The sequence below is a fragment of the Triticum aestivum genome, chromosome 4A, assembly GCF_018294505.1.
Source record: "Triticum aestivum cultivar Chinese Spring chromosome 4A, IWGSC CS RefSeq v2.1, whole genome shotgun sequence".
NCBI classification, from domain to species: Eukaryota; Viridiplantae; Streptophyta; class Magnoliopsida; order Poales; family Poaceae; genus Triticum; species Triticum aestivum.
In genome coordinates, this window is record NC_057803.1 from 83,603,624 (window position 1) to 83,617,644 (window position 14,021).

General features: G+C 47.0%; 1 protein-coding gene across 2 annotated transcripts; it reads right to left on the reverse strand.

The window, feature by feature from the left end:
• Positions 1-4,842: 4,842 nt before the first annotated feature.
• Positions 4,843-6,934, reverse strand: LOC123085290 (nuclear transcription factor Y subunit C-2). Of its 2 annotated transcripts, none has more exons than XM_044506912.1 (2): positions 6,628-6,934; positions 4,843-5,847 (listed from the first exon to the last, which is right to left on the reverse strand). In XM_044506912.1, exon 2 carries the CDS (start codon positions 5,800-5,802, stop codon positions 5,077-5,079), a length of 726 nt encoding a protein of 241 aa, XP_044362847.1. In that variant the 5' UTR covers positions 5,803-5,847; positions 6,628-6,934; the 3' UTR covers positions 4,843-5,076. The 2 variants fall into 2 exon arrangements, with proteins under 2 accessions (XP_044362847.1, XP_044362848.1); XM_044506913.1 differs by lacking the exon at positions 6,628-6,934 and adding an exon at positions 5,941-6,621.
• Between the last annotated feature and the right edge of the window lie 7,087 nt (positions 6,935-14,021).

Below are 14,021 nucleotides of genomic sequence, written 5' to 3' on the forward strand. Positions count from 1 at the left end.
CTTCTCCTACATAGATCTTGCGTAATCGTAGGATTTTTTTGAAATGTTATGTTCCCCAACACTTCCAACATGGAGCCCCTCTTAATAGTACGATTTTCCTACGACCCAAAGAAAGTAAAACCGCTGAAAACACCGTCTACTTTCTTTTTCTTTCCGAGGGGGAAATTAACCATCTTGTGCCACTTCCGAATATGCATGTGTAACTTAAGCACATGGTTAGTCCGTAAAATGCATTGTCATCAACACCAAAATCACTTAGAGAGGGAAATGCCTTTCATAAATGCAATAAAGCATATTTTGTTTGCAAGATAATTGTTTTTTATTCTCGTTCTAGGTGGCAGAGGAGCAAAAATACATGAAAATGAAAGCCATTAAGCATCCTAAAGACATACACTTTTCTAGTGTCTCCATCCAGTAATATAAGACATGTTTTACTTTAAACAATTTGCGAGGCATAACTTTGACTATAACTTTTACTTGTGATACGTCTAGAAAAAATAAAAATAATAACTTGGACTACTATACATAAAGATGGCATTAATATTGTAAGAAAAATACAGTAATGTTATTTTTGTATGTTTTTATTTACAAAAATGCCAAAGGTTATATTAAAGTAAATCAACCCTTGCAAAGATGTCCTTATAGAAATTAAGAATTACACATCAGTCCTTGGGAAAATCAAGGTTGCCTTCCTCTTGCACTCCCCGACGGCACCCTGTGGCCGAAGCTCGATGCCGCAGCGGGACCTCGGTAACACCATTGGAGCCAAGAGTCTTTGTCTTGTATGCTTGATATGTATACTTTGGTATTACATAATGAATCAAACGTTATTGCTTTGGTATTCGAGATGTTGTTAAATTACTCTATATATTTGGTAAAAATTATAAAGTTTGACTTAAAAAATATAATACACATTGTATTTTGAAACGGATGGAGTACATGATTTGTGCGTGTAGAGGAAAGGCCATATATGTGTGCAATAGTGCAAGAAAGTGCGTTGCTTATAGTTTTTTTTAGAACATAGACGTTAGGGACGTCCGGCTTTAAATTAATAAAGCCCACAACATAGGCAGCGTATGACAACCACATGACCAATACACGGCACCAAACAAAAGACGAGCAGGTCTTGGAAACAGCAACCGGAGGAGGAATAAAGTACGTTACAAGGCACGGCTGGCCTAGCGAAACGAGCACGCAGGCTCGGCTGAAACTACAGCCAAAAGGGGTTGCCCATCCCTATGCGACAGCAGACGGCGCGGGCGACGGAGCGCGGGACTCTGCGTAAACTAAGCGAAGACAGCAAAGAGCTTGGCGATGAAGATCAGAGTCCTGTTGCCTGCCCAGCGGTGCCCATTGCTGCAAGAAAACGATGCATTTGAAAATAACGTCAGCGGGATGCAAGGGAAAAACGCCCTCAATAGTAAACTTGTTACGAATATGCCAGATAGCCCATAACATGGCCGCCGCACACGTCCACATGACCCGACGAGCCGGGCCATGAACCAATGACAAAGAAGACACTAGCGCGGCTCGGGAGCGGGGATCCCAATCCACCCCCGCGGCCTCACGGACCGCGCTCCAGGCAAAGCGCGCCAAAGAGCACCGGAAGAAAGCGTGGTCAGCATCTTCCGGAACCCCACATAGAGCACAAGGGCCGGAGGCTGGGCCGTTGCGCTTAGCAAGGTTGATAGAGGTAGGAAGGCGATCTTGGCGAAGTTGCCAGAGGAAGACCTTGATCTTGAGAGGGATTTTGGCCTTCCAAAGCCCCCTGGCTGCCGAAGGGACCTGGCCGCGGGTAAGCTCTCTGTATAGGGAATTGACAGTGAATTTGCCAGAGCCCGAAAGTCTCCAAGAGACCGTGTCCGCGGAGTCCGAGAGGCGAACATCGGTGATCAGATCCCGGAGGCGGTCCCACTCCGCCATTTCCGTCCCCGATAATTCTCTTCTGAAGTTGATGTAGGGTGGGGAGCAGCTAAGAGCCGAAGCAACCAGTTGGTTGGGCTCGACGGCAATGGAGTAGAGTTGGCGAAACTCCGACCATAGGGGTTGGTGGCCAATCCAAAGGTCTAGCCAAAACCGCGTGGAGCGCCCGTTGTTAACCCCAAATTTCGCGCCCCTGGCGAAGAAGGGTTTTAGGGCTTGAATGGAGTTCCAGAAGGGGGCCCCCAAGAGGCCGCCTCGAAGAAATTCCCGTTCGGGAAGTATTTCGCACGGAGGAGATCGATCTAGAGGCCAGTCTCACCCTGAGACATCTTCCAGATCCATTTGCACATGAGTGCAATATTCATCTGCTTGGAGTTGATGATCCCAAGGCCCCCCTGGGCTTTAGGTCTACAAACGGCCTGCCATTTGACTATATGGTATTTCCGTTTGGGTCCCGCTCCTTCCCAAAAGAAACAAGACCGCGGGGTATCCAACTTAGTGTGTACCCCATCCGCCGGCAAGAACAAACCCATGGCGAACATAGGTAAGGATGAGAGGCTGGAGTTGGTTCAGATTAGTCTAGCCCCTGAAGACATAAACCTACCTCTCCACGGACACACCCTGCCCGCTACCTTGGAGGTGAGAGGTTCCCAATCAGCGATCGGACATTGCTTCGTCGCGATCGGGAGGCCGAGGTAAGTGAACGAAAACTGGCCAAGTTTGCAGTTAAGCAAGTTGGCTACCCGCTGATTTTCGGCCGCATCCATCCCCATGGACACCACTTCACACTTGTAGAAGTTGATTTTAAGCCCCGACATGAGTTCAAAACACAATAGAATGGCCTTGACCGATGCGATACTGTGTGTGTCGGGCTCGAAGAGGAGGAGTGTGTCATCCGCGTATTGCAGGTGTGACACTCCCCCCGGGATCAGGTTGTCCACCATTCCCCTGATGTGGCCAGCCAAACGGGCTCTGTCGAGCATGGCGCCCAAGGCGTCCGCTACAAAGTTAAATAGCAACGGCGAGGCTGGGTCCCCCTGACGTAGCCCACGCTTGTTGCGGAAGAAGTTCCCTACTTCTCCGTTCACCGCAATCGCCGTTTGGCCCCCCGAGACCAACTGCATCATGCAATGACCCAAACCGACGAGAATCCCCGGTCCAGGAGGACCTGACGGAGAAACTCCCAGTTCACGCGATCGTACGCCTTCTCAAAGTCTAGCTTCAGGAGAATCGCGGGCTGGCGAGCGCGTTTTAGGGAGTGCACAATCTCCTGGAGGGCCAATGGCCCCTCTAAGATGTTGCACCCCCGAATAAAAGCCGATTGGTTCCTACTAATAATACGGTGAGCTATCGGAGACAAGCGAGTCGAACAAGCCTTAGCACAAATTTTAAACGGAACATTTATCAACGCTATGGGACGAAAGAGCCTAATATGATCCGCGTCCGGAACTTTGGGGATCAGAGAGAGAACCCCAAAGTTTAGGCGAGAGATATCTACTGTACCCCGCATAAAACCATTGCAAACGTCAAAAATGGGCCCTTTGAGCACTTGCCAAAATCTTTTGAACATCGCCACCGGCCACCCATCCGGCCCGGGTGCGGTGTCGGATTTCATGCCAAGGGTCGCCTTGTCAATCTCCTCCGGGGTGAAGGCCAATCCCAGGCCCTCGTTTTCATCGTCCGTGACCCGCAACGCAGGGTCCCACACATCCGCCCTAAGCCGGGCGCGGGATTCCTCCCTGGAACCCATGAGTTGGATGTAGAACTCGTAAATGTGACAGACGATGTCATGTTGCCGCAAAAGGAGCCCCTGCTCAGATTGCAAGCGCAAAATGGCGCATTTCCGGCGACGGCCATTAGCATAGGCGTGAAAATATTGAGTGTTCGCATCACCCTTGAGCGTCCACTTGATACCACCGCGTCTACGCCAGTACTCCTCCTCAGCTCTAAGGAGGGACTCGACCTGGGCCTCAAGCGCGTAGCGCTGAGCCCAGTCTTGCTCCAAGAAGGTCTGCACATCCGCCACAGCATCCATCTGAGCGAGCTCCGCGGTCAAACGCGATCGAAGCAGCTTATCTTCGCGCCCCTGGTTAGCCCCCCACCCTTTGAGGGCCGCACGCAAGCCCGCTCCTGCAGCAATCCAGAACTCCATCGGCCCGCGCGCGCGCCCGACCCGGGCGACGCAATTCTCCCATTTCGAAAGGAAGATTTGCTCAAAGTCCGGAGACTCTAACCACGCGGTTTCGAAGAAAAAACGAGGGTTGCGTTTTAACCTTTCCTCCCCGGAGGTGAGGATGAGGGGGACGTGGTCCGACCCTATCCTCGTTTCGGCATGCAAAGAGCACAAGGGAAACAGCACCTCCCACTCCGAGGACATGAAAACCCTGTCCAAGACCGACCGCACCGACGTTAGTTGTTTGTTGGTCCAGGTGTAGCGTGCCCCCACGCGAGCCACTTCCCTAAGGGCCATGGCTGCGATTGTATTATTAAACATGGACACCCTTGTCCAATTAATAATACCGTTGTTTTTATCCGCTCCCGAGCGAATTAAGTTGAAATCCCCTCCCACTAGCAGAGGCAAATTTCGCGTGCCCACAGACGCAACCTTCGCCTGGAGTTCTCCCAAGAACTCCAGCGAGAGCGAGTGGTCGGCCGGGCCGTAAACCACAATCACCTTCCATTCTTGGAGAGTTGCGCGGTGGCGCACGTGAGCCGACAGGAAGAAACGACCGGCATCCCACGCCACCACCTTGAAGCAAACTAGGTTGATGCCTAGCAGCATGCCTCCCGAGTGCCCGACCGCCGGCACCCAATGCCAAACAAAGCGCTCCAGCGGATCGACAGCTAGCAGATCCCGATGATTGAAATCGGCCTTAATAGTTTCCTGCAGGCCAAACCATATATAAGGTAATGCACGGATGATGCATATCCTGCATGCCTGGATTCAAATTTCAAACTCATGGTAGTTATCTGCTTGTTTTTTTTCCAAAGGGATAAATAACTGCTTGTTGTTAGTCCTTAATTAACGCAAGACATGCCATACTTACACAATTGCAAGAGGCAATTACAATTACACTGCGCGCCATGGTAAATACTGGAATCCGTAAATACTAGCAAGGAGTATCCAATGCGCGCATGCAGCTCTGGCATCGATCACTCGGAGCTTGGAGGCCCGGGAGGGAAGCCAGCTGAGCCACCATGCCCCCCCGTGAACCCTTGCCCTTCCTCGCCGAAGCTCCCGGCACCCTGGTCCACGCCCGCCCCGCCTTGCTGCCACGCAGGTTCCCACGCCGGAACATGCCAGGCCGGCATCATCGGTGCCGCCGGCTGCCCCATCGGCGGATAGTAGTACGGCAGCCCAGCGGCGGGGCCCCCACCGGCCGCACCAACCCCTCCGGCGGCAAACCCGAGGGCTGCGCTGCCGGGCTCCTCCTTGGCCTCCTCGCGCGGCACAATGTCGACGAGGAAGTCGAAGACGTCGGTGCGCGCGATGGCAGCGGCGACGTCGTTGCGCTGCAGTGTGCGGCGCTTGTTCTCCTCGGCGTGCAGCCAGGAGCGGATGGTGAGCTCGAGGATGAAGAGCTCGCAGGCCTTGGCGAAGAGCACGGGCGCCTCCGCGGAGATCATGCGCACGTCCTCGTCGGCCTTCATGATCTTCTTGATACGCGCCAGCGGCAGCTGGTGGTTCTTAAAGTCGGACGCCGATGCGCGCTCCGCCTCCTGCCGCTGGTACGCCCAGAACGCCTGCAGCTGGGCCTGCTGCTGCTGGAGCAGGTGGTGGTGTGGCACCGGCGGCGGCCCAGGCACGCCCGGCAGCGGGGCTCCGGACGCACCGGTTGCCGGGGGCTGGGTGGTGTAGGGCAGCTGGTGGTTCTCCATTGCTATCTAGCTTGCGATCTGCAAGCTAGCTAGGGCGATGTATAGCTGCATGGAGAAAATCAAGATCGCATAAGTAACAATGAATGATCTGTGCACCATCCCGTAAGTAACAATGGCTACGTAGTTCAAAATATATACTTGCAAAGCGTAGATGATGCGACGCTTGCAAAGAGATCGATCAAGATGTCAAAGAATGGCGAGAACCATCAGATCGAGGGTATATACAGTAGAGAAACAAGATGTTAGCCATTCGGAGGAGGATGAGGTGATCAGGTGGATAATCTTCATTATAAAGTTTGGTACTACCTAGGATGTGGCGGATCAAGAGAGATGAGGAATCGAGACTAGCCATATATAGGCGGCGAAGTGCAAACAAGGGGGCCTACTTATCTCTTGCTTGTCGTGCACATGCATATTTCTGCATGTGAACAATCTCTCACAAAATGGACTAGTTCAAAATAAAATAGGTCACACACTCATCACAGGTGGTGTGTTCAGCATGATCGGCGGCGTTAGGATCTTACTATCAGAGTAATAAACCTGCATGCAGGTAAAACATGAAGGCTGGAGAAGTGATGGATCAAAACAAAGAGCAGAACTACAACGATCGATCATCGATCATCGATGGTCTACTAGCCAAAAGCCAAAACGATAACGAGAAGAGAATCTGCTTCGGTTTCATCCAGGGCAGAAGAGAAAGAAGCAGTACTAATTACAGTCGCAGGCGACACTAAGCTCTGCATGTCTGCATGCATAGGACGGCAAAGATGGAGAACGACTTGAAACTTAAGCTGGCACAAAGCGAACCATCATAAAACACCAGACCTGGGCTTTGCAGATCAGACGACCCCCCCTGAGTGAGCTTGAGTTCTTTCTGGTTCAGATTTCAAGGGGAGGGAAGGCGGTCAAGGCTCCTGCTGCCCGGCGCAAGCGCGTCAGATGCTTCAGCACACACGGTAATCTGAAGCAGCAGGACACGCCCTCGCGGCCATTGCCAAGCTAGAGAGAGGGCTGGATGAAAATGGCCAGCTCTCGGTCCAACGAAGCTGAAAAAGATCACGCAGTAGACGGAGAAGACCCTGGGATCCGGGATATCTGAAGCTCGCGCGTCATTTTCAGCTGCTTGGAAACTAGCTAGCTGAAAGGAATTATCCGGTGCTCTTATGCAGTTTACGGTGAAACACCGCCCTGTGAAGTCAGTATATCAGTCTGAATTCTTCTTTCTGTTACTGAATGTCAGTCTGTATTCTGAATATTATGCTGCAAAAATAGAAGCTCTTTTTTTGCGGGGTGCAAAAATAGAAGCTAGTACTATGGTATAGCTAAATTACAGCACCTAGATATGGTGTTCACGGAATGATGGCAAAAAATAGGATTCGTGTCCTGTGAATTTTCTTTGAGTTGTGTACGTTCCTGATCATAGCTGGTCAAAGGGATTTTCCTGACAATATTTTTCACATGCACTCTCCAGTGAAGACTTAGAAGGTACGTATATCTTGTTGTGATTTGTTTTCGGCGTGTTACGTGAGGATAAGAAAAGATGGAGAGGATATCCGGGAGTGCGGGCATTCGTGGCCAGGCTTGGTCTTTTCGGATTTCGGCATTATCCATTCTGGAAGTTTGGTAGCCTCTCAAAACTGTTCGCTCGGATTGGGGGCAGATCGGCTGGGTCGCCGATCCCATCTGCTCAAATTGGCACGAGCTGCAGTCTCCAGGCACGCGCATGTGCATTTCGGGGATCTTCAGTTAACGTAACCATGAGTGGCGTCAGAAATATCTCAATGGTGATGGCGACGCCATGGGTGGTCTCAACAAATGGATCTTCTATTCTAAAAAAAAAACAAAAGGATCTTCTCAGGCTCTCGCTGGTTCTCAGCCTGTGTTGGCAGCCAGGGCGTACATGCATTTCCTCTGAATAATTGGAGAACTATCTCTGGTTTATTTAATAGAACAAGGCAGTTTCGCTGCTTCTTATTCTTGCCTCTCGGTTGGGGAAAAGAAGATCGATCTTGCTAAATCTCAGTCAATAGAGACTTGATTATGTCTCAGTCAATGCTATATTCGTAAGATATTGCATTGAGGTCTGTGCAAAAATTTCCCTTTTTGTGTCATTTGACTGAGATCTAGCCACGCTGAATTCAGTTTTGGCAAATACGATTTGTTGGCAATTGTTCCCCTCTCACTTCACATGTGACTCAGGAAAAGATTAGGGTTTCCGTCTTCCTCGCCAACGCCGCCTCCGGTGGCCCTATGAGCACCTCCCCCCCCCCCCCCCCCCCGGGTTTGGTAGGAGGGATCATGTCCTTGTATTAGGTAGGTTTAGTGTCTTGTTCAATGCGTCTAGTGTCGGGGGACGGCGCAGTGGAGGTGTGTCTATGTCAAATCTTCTTTGACCTAGTCGGCGATGGACTTTGGTGAATCTGCTTTGGATTCAGCCAGCCCATGTTTTCGTTGATTTGTTTGCATGGTTGGCCTTTCGATCTACACTTCTCATCCTTGATGGTGGTTATTGTTCTGGTGCGCTCGTCCTTTGGAGACACGGTGACTTCCTGATTGTCTACTACAACAAGATTTTCCTGGCTCTGGTGAGGGAAAGCGATGGCGACGGTTTACCTTTGGCTCGCTCCAGTGCTTGTATTTGTCTCTAGATGGTCCAAGGATCTAGTTATGATTTTTGTTACTTTTGGGGATCTTTGTACTGCTATTGCAAATTATTAATAGACCGGAGGACTTTTCGAAAAAGAAGAGCTAGTGTGATGTCATGAGGAAAACTACTTTGATGAGAGAACTGAGAATCCAACGGCGGACTCTACTCTTCCATTTTGTATAATTTCTGATTTCTTATTTTGTCAGAAGGGGGGTATTTTCCTCCATAATTCTAGTTTTCTTTAGGGTGTGTTTGCTTGCAGAACAAGGCAAATGTAGTGTGATGATTCCATTCCCTTTGAATGAGATGATTTCAATCATATATCTAATTGTTAAATCTTGTAGAGATGAAATTGATGAATTTGTTTTTTTCCACCTCTTGTAAAGGAATGGTGAGATTATCTCTCACAAGCCTTTTGTATGTTTAGCACAATGGAAGTCTTATGCTCCACATCACATTTTTAAGTCATTTTGCAGTCTTTTAAGTAAAGTAGTGACACATTTTTACCTTTTGATCAGTATGATAGTTACTAATTAGAAGCATACAAAAGTTTCAATTGCAATCTCATGCTATTGAAAAAGACCCATTTTTTGTCCTTCAATGGTTCATGCATGATTTTGTCATAACTGGATGCTATTTGTTCCTGATGTATTATTGCCATGATAAAAGTATACATTACAAAGAAAATATTCCCATAATAAACTCCATTTTTTTTAAAAAAATGTTAGTCAATAGGTTTTACAAAGCAAAGTGAGTAGAACTAAATCGTAATAAGTAAATAAACAAAATTGTTGAGACGACATCAATGCGGCCGTGACACGGTAGTGAAAGAATTGATAATTTAGATTGCGACTCAAACGATTTTGGAGCAAATGGTTCGAGTGGACTTTTGTGTCATTTTAGGCAGACATAGTGCTTCTTCCTAGCTCAAAGCGTCTTTTCAAGTTAGAACAATAATAGTTACTATGACTATCAAAATTTATGTTTTTAAACTAATTAGTTGACGTAGCAATCACAATATTTGTCTCTTAACTTTGATGCCCCATTCTTGTTAGGGCTAGGTCTTGCCAGATTTGTTGGTCTTTCCGGATCTTGGCAGTTGATGTGTCTATCTAGCATTTTGATCGGCTCTTGGTTTTCCCAACTCTCTGGAACAACATCAAAAGATTACAAGCCCTACACTACATGGGGTGAAGCCCCAATCAATGTTCCTTCAATGACTACTATATCTCGTTGCTAGTGGTGAGTGACTATTGTGGTCTTCATTGTCTAGTGTGTCAATGGCTCTTGCAGGTGTCTTGTTTCCCTTAGGTTGCCCGTAATGGAAGTATCATGCCTAGTATCATGCATGCCAACTAGGCAATCTTGATGAGATGGCGCAGAATTAAACGAAGAAAGAGAGGGTTGAGTATCATATTATGATACATTATCATAATAAATTCTATGTTACTATGTGTCATGCATGGCAACAAATAAGACCACTTAAGATATCAGTCTATAATACTATGCACTACGGATGTAGTATCATGCATATGATACTCACCACTACAACCAGCCTTACTGCATGTTCATTGTAATTTTTAAGCTCCGATGGGGCCGACCTCTTAAAGGAAGGAGGCGACATGTATGGTTTCAATGTAAAAGTTTTAGGTAATTTTGTGTCTCGTTGCCCTTTCTTTTTACTAGCTATTGTTTTCCTTGGTAAATATCAGATATGAGAAGCCTTTTTTGTGTCCTTTTTGTATAAAAAACTTTGCAGCCCTATTAATGTGTCTTGGCCTATGAAAAAGTAGGACAACAAAAGAGCTTGCATCTTTCTAGTCTTAGGGAAAGTTTCCTTAGCAACGATAATCATGACAAAGATGTAAAAGCAGATTATAACAAATAGAAGTGTCGGTTTTGCTTTTAAAAATGGTTATTTTCTTCTTTTTTTTACCTCCACTACACATTTGACATTGCTATATAGAGAAAATCACATGGGCAGAACACAACTTGAAGTTGCATTCGCATAATAAGTTAGATGGTATTAACGCCCATAGCATGCTATGTGCTCAAGATATTTTGAATTCATTCTTATTACTACCTATGGTATTGTTGCATAACTTTGTGTTGCCTCAAGTACTTATTTATTTGTTGAAACACTTAATAATGTCAACTATTCCCTTATTTTTCATAATACAACGTGCTTCAGTTTTTTCCATATTACAACATGTATTAGGAGATCAAGGTGCACCGAGGCAACGCATACATGGGCATTAATGACCCTAGAGGTTCCATAAGCCAATGAAAGAAGCATAAATGATCACTCTTAATTTCTCCTTGGTAACTGATACCACAAGTTTGTTTAAGTTTAGCACCCCTCATAAGTATCACCAAAGCAAAAGCCACTAAGCAACATCCGTAACATGCTAACACCACTAAAGTGATAAACAAAAAAACAGAAACCAATAGTTCAACAAAACTACTAACTGAAAGTAAGATAACCAGTGAAATAGCTAGAGAAGCTAAAAAATATGTGCTCTTTTTTGAACTTTAAGGAGAACTATAAAGCTCTTCTTATTGTGCACGTCAATATTCCATATCTCTATCATAAACAAACTCTTTCTATTGGATAAAGGCTTAAGTTAGAAAACAAAGATCTCAACTTAAACCTACTTTATAGGGGTTAACTTCGCTAAATTGTGAGCTATCTAATCAAGTAGTGTTATGTATACAATTTTAATAGCCAAAACAGTAGTATATATGTTGTTTCCACTCGGGACTCGAATTAGCGACACACATGCAATGCAATATAAAATTAATAGCATTACAATCAAGTGATTAGTGGATTTTATGCATACTTTTTAGAGTATATTTTAGTGCCAAAATCCCTCATACCATATCCACCTATCACTTATTCATGTCCCCAATGCATAGTTTTTGGTATTTACTTGTCTTACCAAGTCCATTGCACAATTTTTATTTTTATTAGTTTTCCTTTGTTTTGTGGTCTTTGTAGGTGGGTTGGCATGTTCATGGACTTGGGACATTAAAATAACCAAATTGGGGATCCAACCGGAGAAGTTCCAGACACCAGATTAAGGCCATGTGGAGTATTTGATGTTTTGACATTTGTTAAATTGTCCAAATTGAGGACCGAAGGCCGCATTGGGCTTTTCCTTCGTGAAAGTGTTTTATATCGACTAGAGGGGGTGAATAGGCAATTTTTACAAATTCGTCACTGAGGAAATACTGCTTGAGGAATTTGCTAAGTGACAACTACAAGCAGCAGAATAAGTACTCACATGCATGCATAACAAGACAGTAGCGTAGTCATCATGATGAAATGAAACATACACAGAGCACAGGTAGCGTGTAAACAGGATAAGGAGGCAGAAGACAAGATGACAAATAGGATTGAGGAAATTAAGAAAGTCTTCAGTCAAAGTCTTCAAACAGTAACGATCAATTTCTTCAACACATGAGCAATGAAATGAAAGGGTTTAAGAAATACAACTAGTAGCTCGGTGAAGACAATGATTTGGTAGACCAGTTCCAACTGTTGTGATAGATGTACGTCTGATTGGAGCAGCTTGGTATAAACCAAAGGACACACAGTCCTTACTGTATTGTCCTTGAGCCAAAGTCACGCATACCTCGCCCAATCACTCGTGGTAAGTCTTCAGGTGACTTCCAAACCTTCACAGACTTGTGTTGAGGCATATGTCTCTCGATGTGGTTTTGGTGATTGATGACAACGTGTTTGCGGACTAATCGTGTGCTTTGAGCATTTCAGAGATTCATCCTTGGCACGAGACGGTTTCTTCCCCTCGGAGTGTCATTCAAGACTGTGTAGCTCTTTCATTTCTCTTTCGGTGGACTAGTTGCATAGAGGGAACCGTACTATCAAGAGGGGGTCCGCTGTGGTATTGCTTGGGTGGAATCAACACGTACGCATCCGCTTCTCACCCTTCGAGACCTTCCGCTTCGATGGAGAGATCTTTTCTCTACTTATGTGTCTTGTCTGGGTCCCAGCGATAGTACCGTGGTACCCAGCGGTAGTACCGCTGAGAGGTCACAAGTGGCAGTACCGCTCCGCAGCGGTATTACCACCGGTGTCTCCGCAACAGTACTACCGCTAGGTTGCCGGGTTCCTACCGCCTCGACTCGAGGGCTCTTTTTCTCGTGTTGGGTTGTGCGGCAGTAGAGGCGGTAGTACCGCTTCTCAGCGGTAGTACCGCCCTACCATCGCGGTAGTACCGCTCTGGGTCCAGGTCCCTGCTTCTCTCCTTTGCGTGGTAGTACCGCTAGTTGGAACGGTAGTACCGCTGGCTCAGCGGTAGTACCACCCACCCAAGCAGTACTACCGCCCTCTGCGGGGCTGTTTAGTGGGGCAACGGTTGGATTGTTGCCCCCACTATAAAAGGGGGTACCCTTCTTCCCCGTTGACTCACCTCTTCCCCCTCAAGCTCCATTAATGCTCCAGGCTCCATTTTCGCCTGATCTATCTCTCTAGCCAATCAAACTTGTTGATTTGCTCGGGAGTGGTTGAGAAGGCCCCGATCTACACTTCCACCAAGAGATTTTTGATTCCCCCACCTATCCCTAGCGGATCTTGTTACTCTTGGGTGTTTGAGCACCCTAGACGGTTGAGGTCACCACGGAGCCATAGTCCATTGTGGTGAAGCTTCGTGGTATTGTTGGGAGCCTCCGATTAAGTTGTGGAGATTGCCCCAACCTTGTTTGTAAAGGTCCGGTCGCCGCCTTCAAGGGCACCAATAGTGGAATCACGGCATCTCGCATTGTGTGAGGGCGTGAGGAGAATACGGTGGCCCTAGTGGCTTCTTGGGGAGCATTGTGCCTCCACACCGCTCTAACGGAGACGTACTTCCCCTCAAAAGGAAGGAACTTCGGTAACACATCCTCGTCTTCACCGGATCCACTCTTGGTTATTTCTTACCTTTACTTGTGCAAGCTCTTTAGTGTTACTTCTCTTGCTTGCTTGTTTGTTTGTTGTTATTGCATCATATAGGTTGCTCACCTAGTTGCACATCTAGACAACCTATTTTGATGCAAAGTTTAATTTGGTAAAGAAAAGTTAAAAATTGTTACTTGCCTATTCACCCCCCCTCTAGTCAGCCATATCGATCCTTTCAATTGGTATCAGAGCCTCGTCTCTTTATTAAGGACTTTACCGTCCGAAGAGTATGGTTGATACCGTAGACGGTGTGGAGGAACACTCCGGTGTGAATCCGATCTCGTCTACGGGCGATGGGGGAACCTCGGTCTCTCGTGAGGAGTTCAATGTGGCCTTGGAGACATTGAAAACCTCCATGACGACCGAGGTTGAAAGCATGTTTACTAAATTCCTTGAAGGGCTTAAACTATCCACCGCACCGTTGAAAGTGGGTAATCCCACCGACAAGGTGACGGATGCTATCTCCGACAAGGGGGAAGCTAGTAGTGAAAAGGCTCCTTCTTCTAGTGGTAAGAATGGCACCGGCATCTTTGCTCATGTGGAACCACCACTTGTTTATGGTGGACCGGTTCCTTCCACTCATTTGAATCATGCCGGTCCTCCCCCTAAGATTGT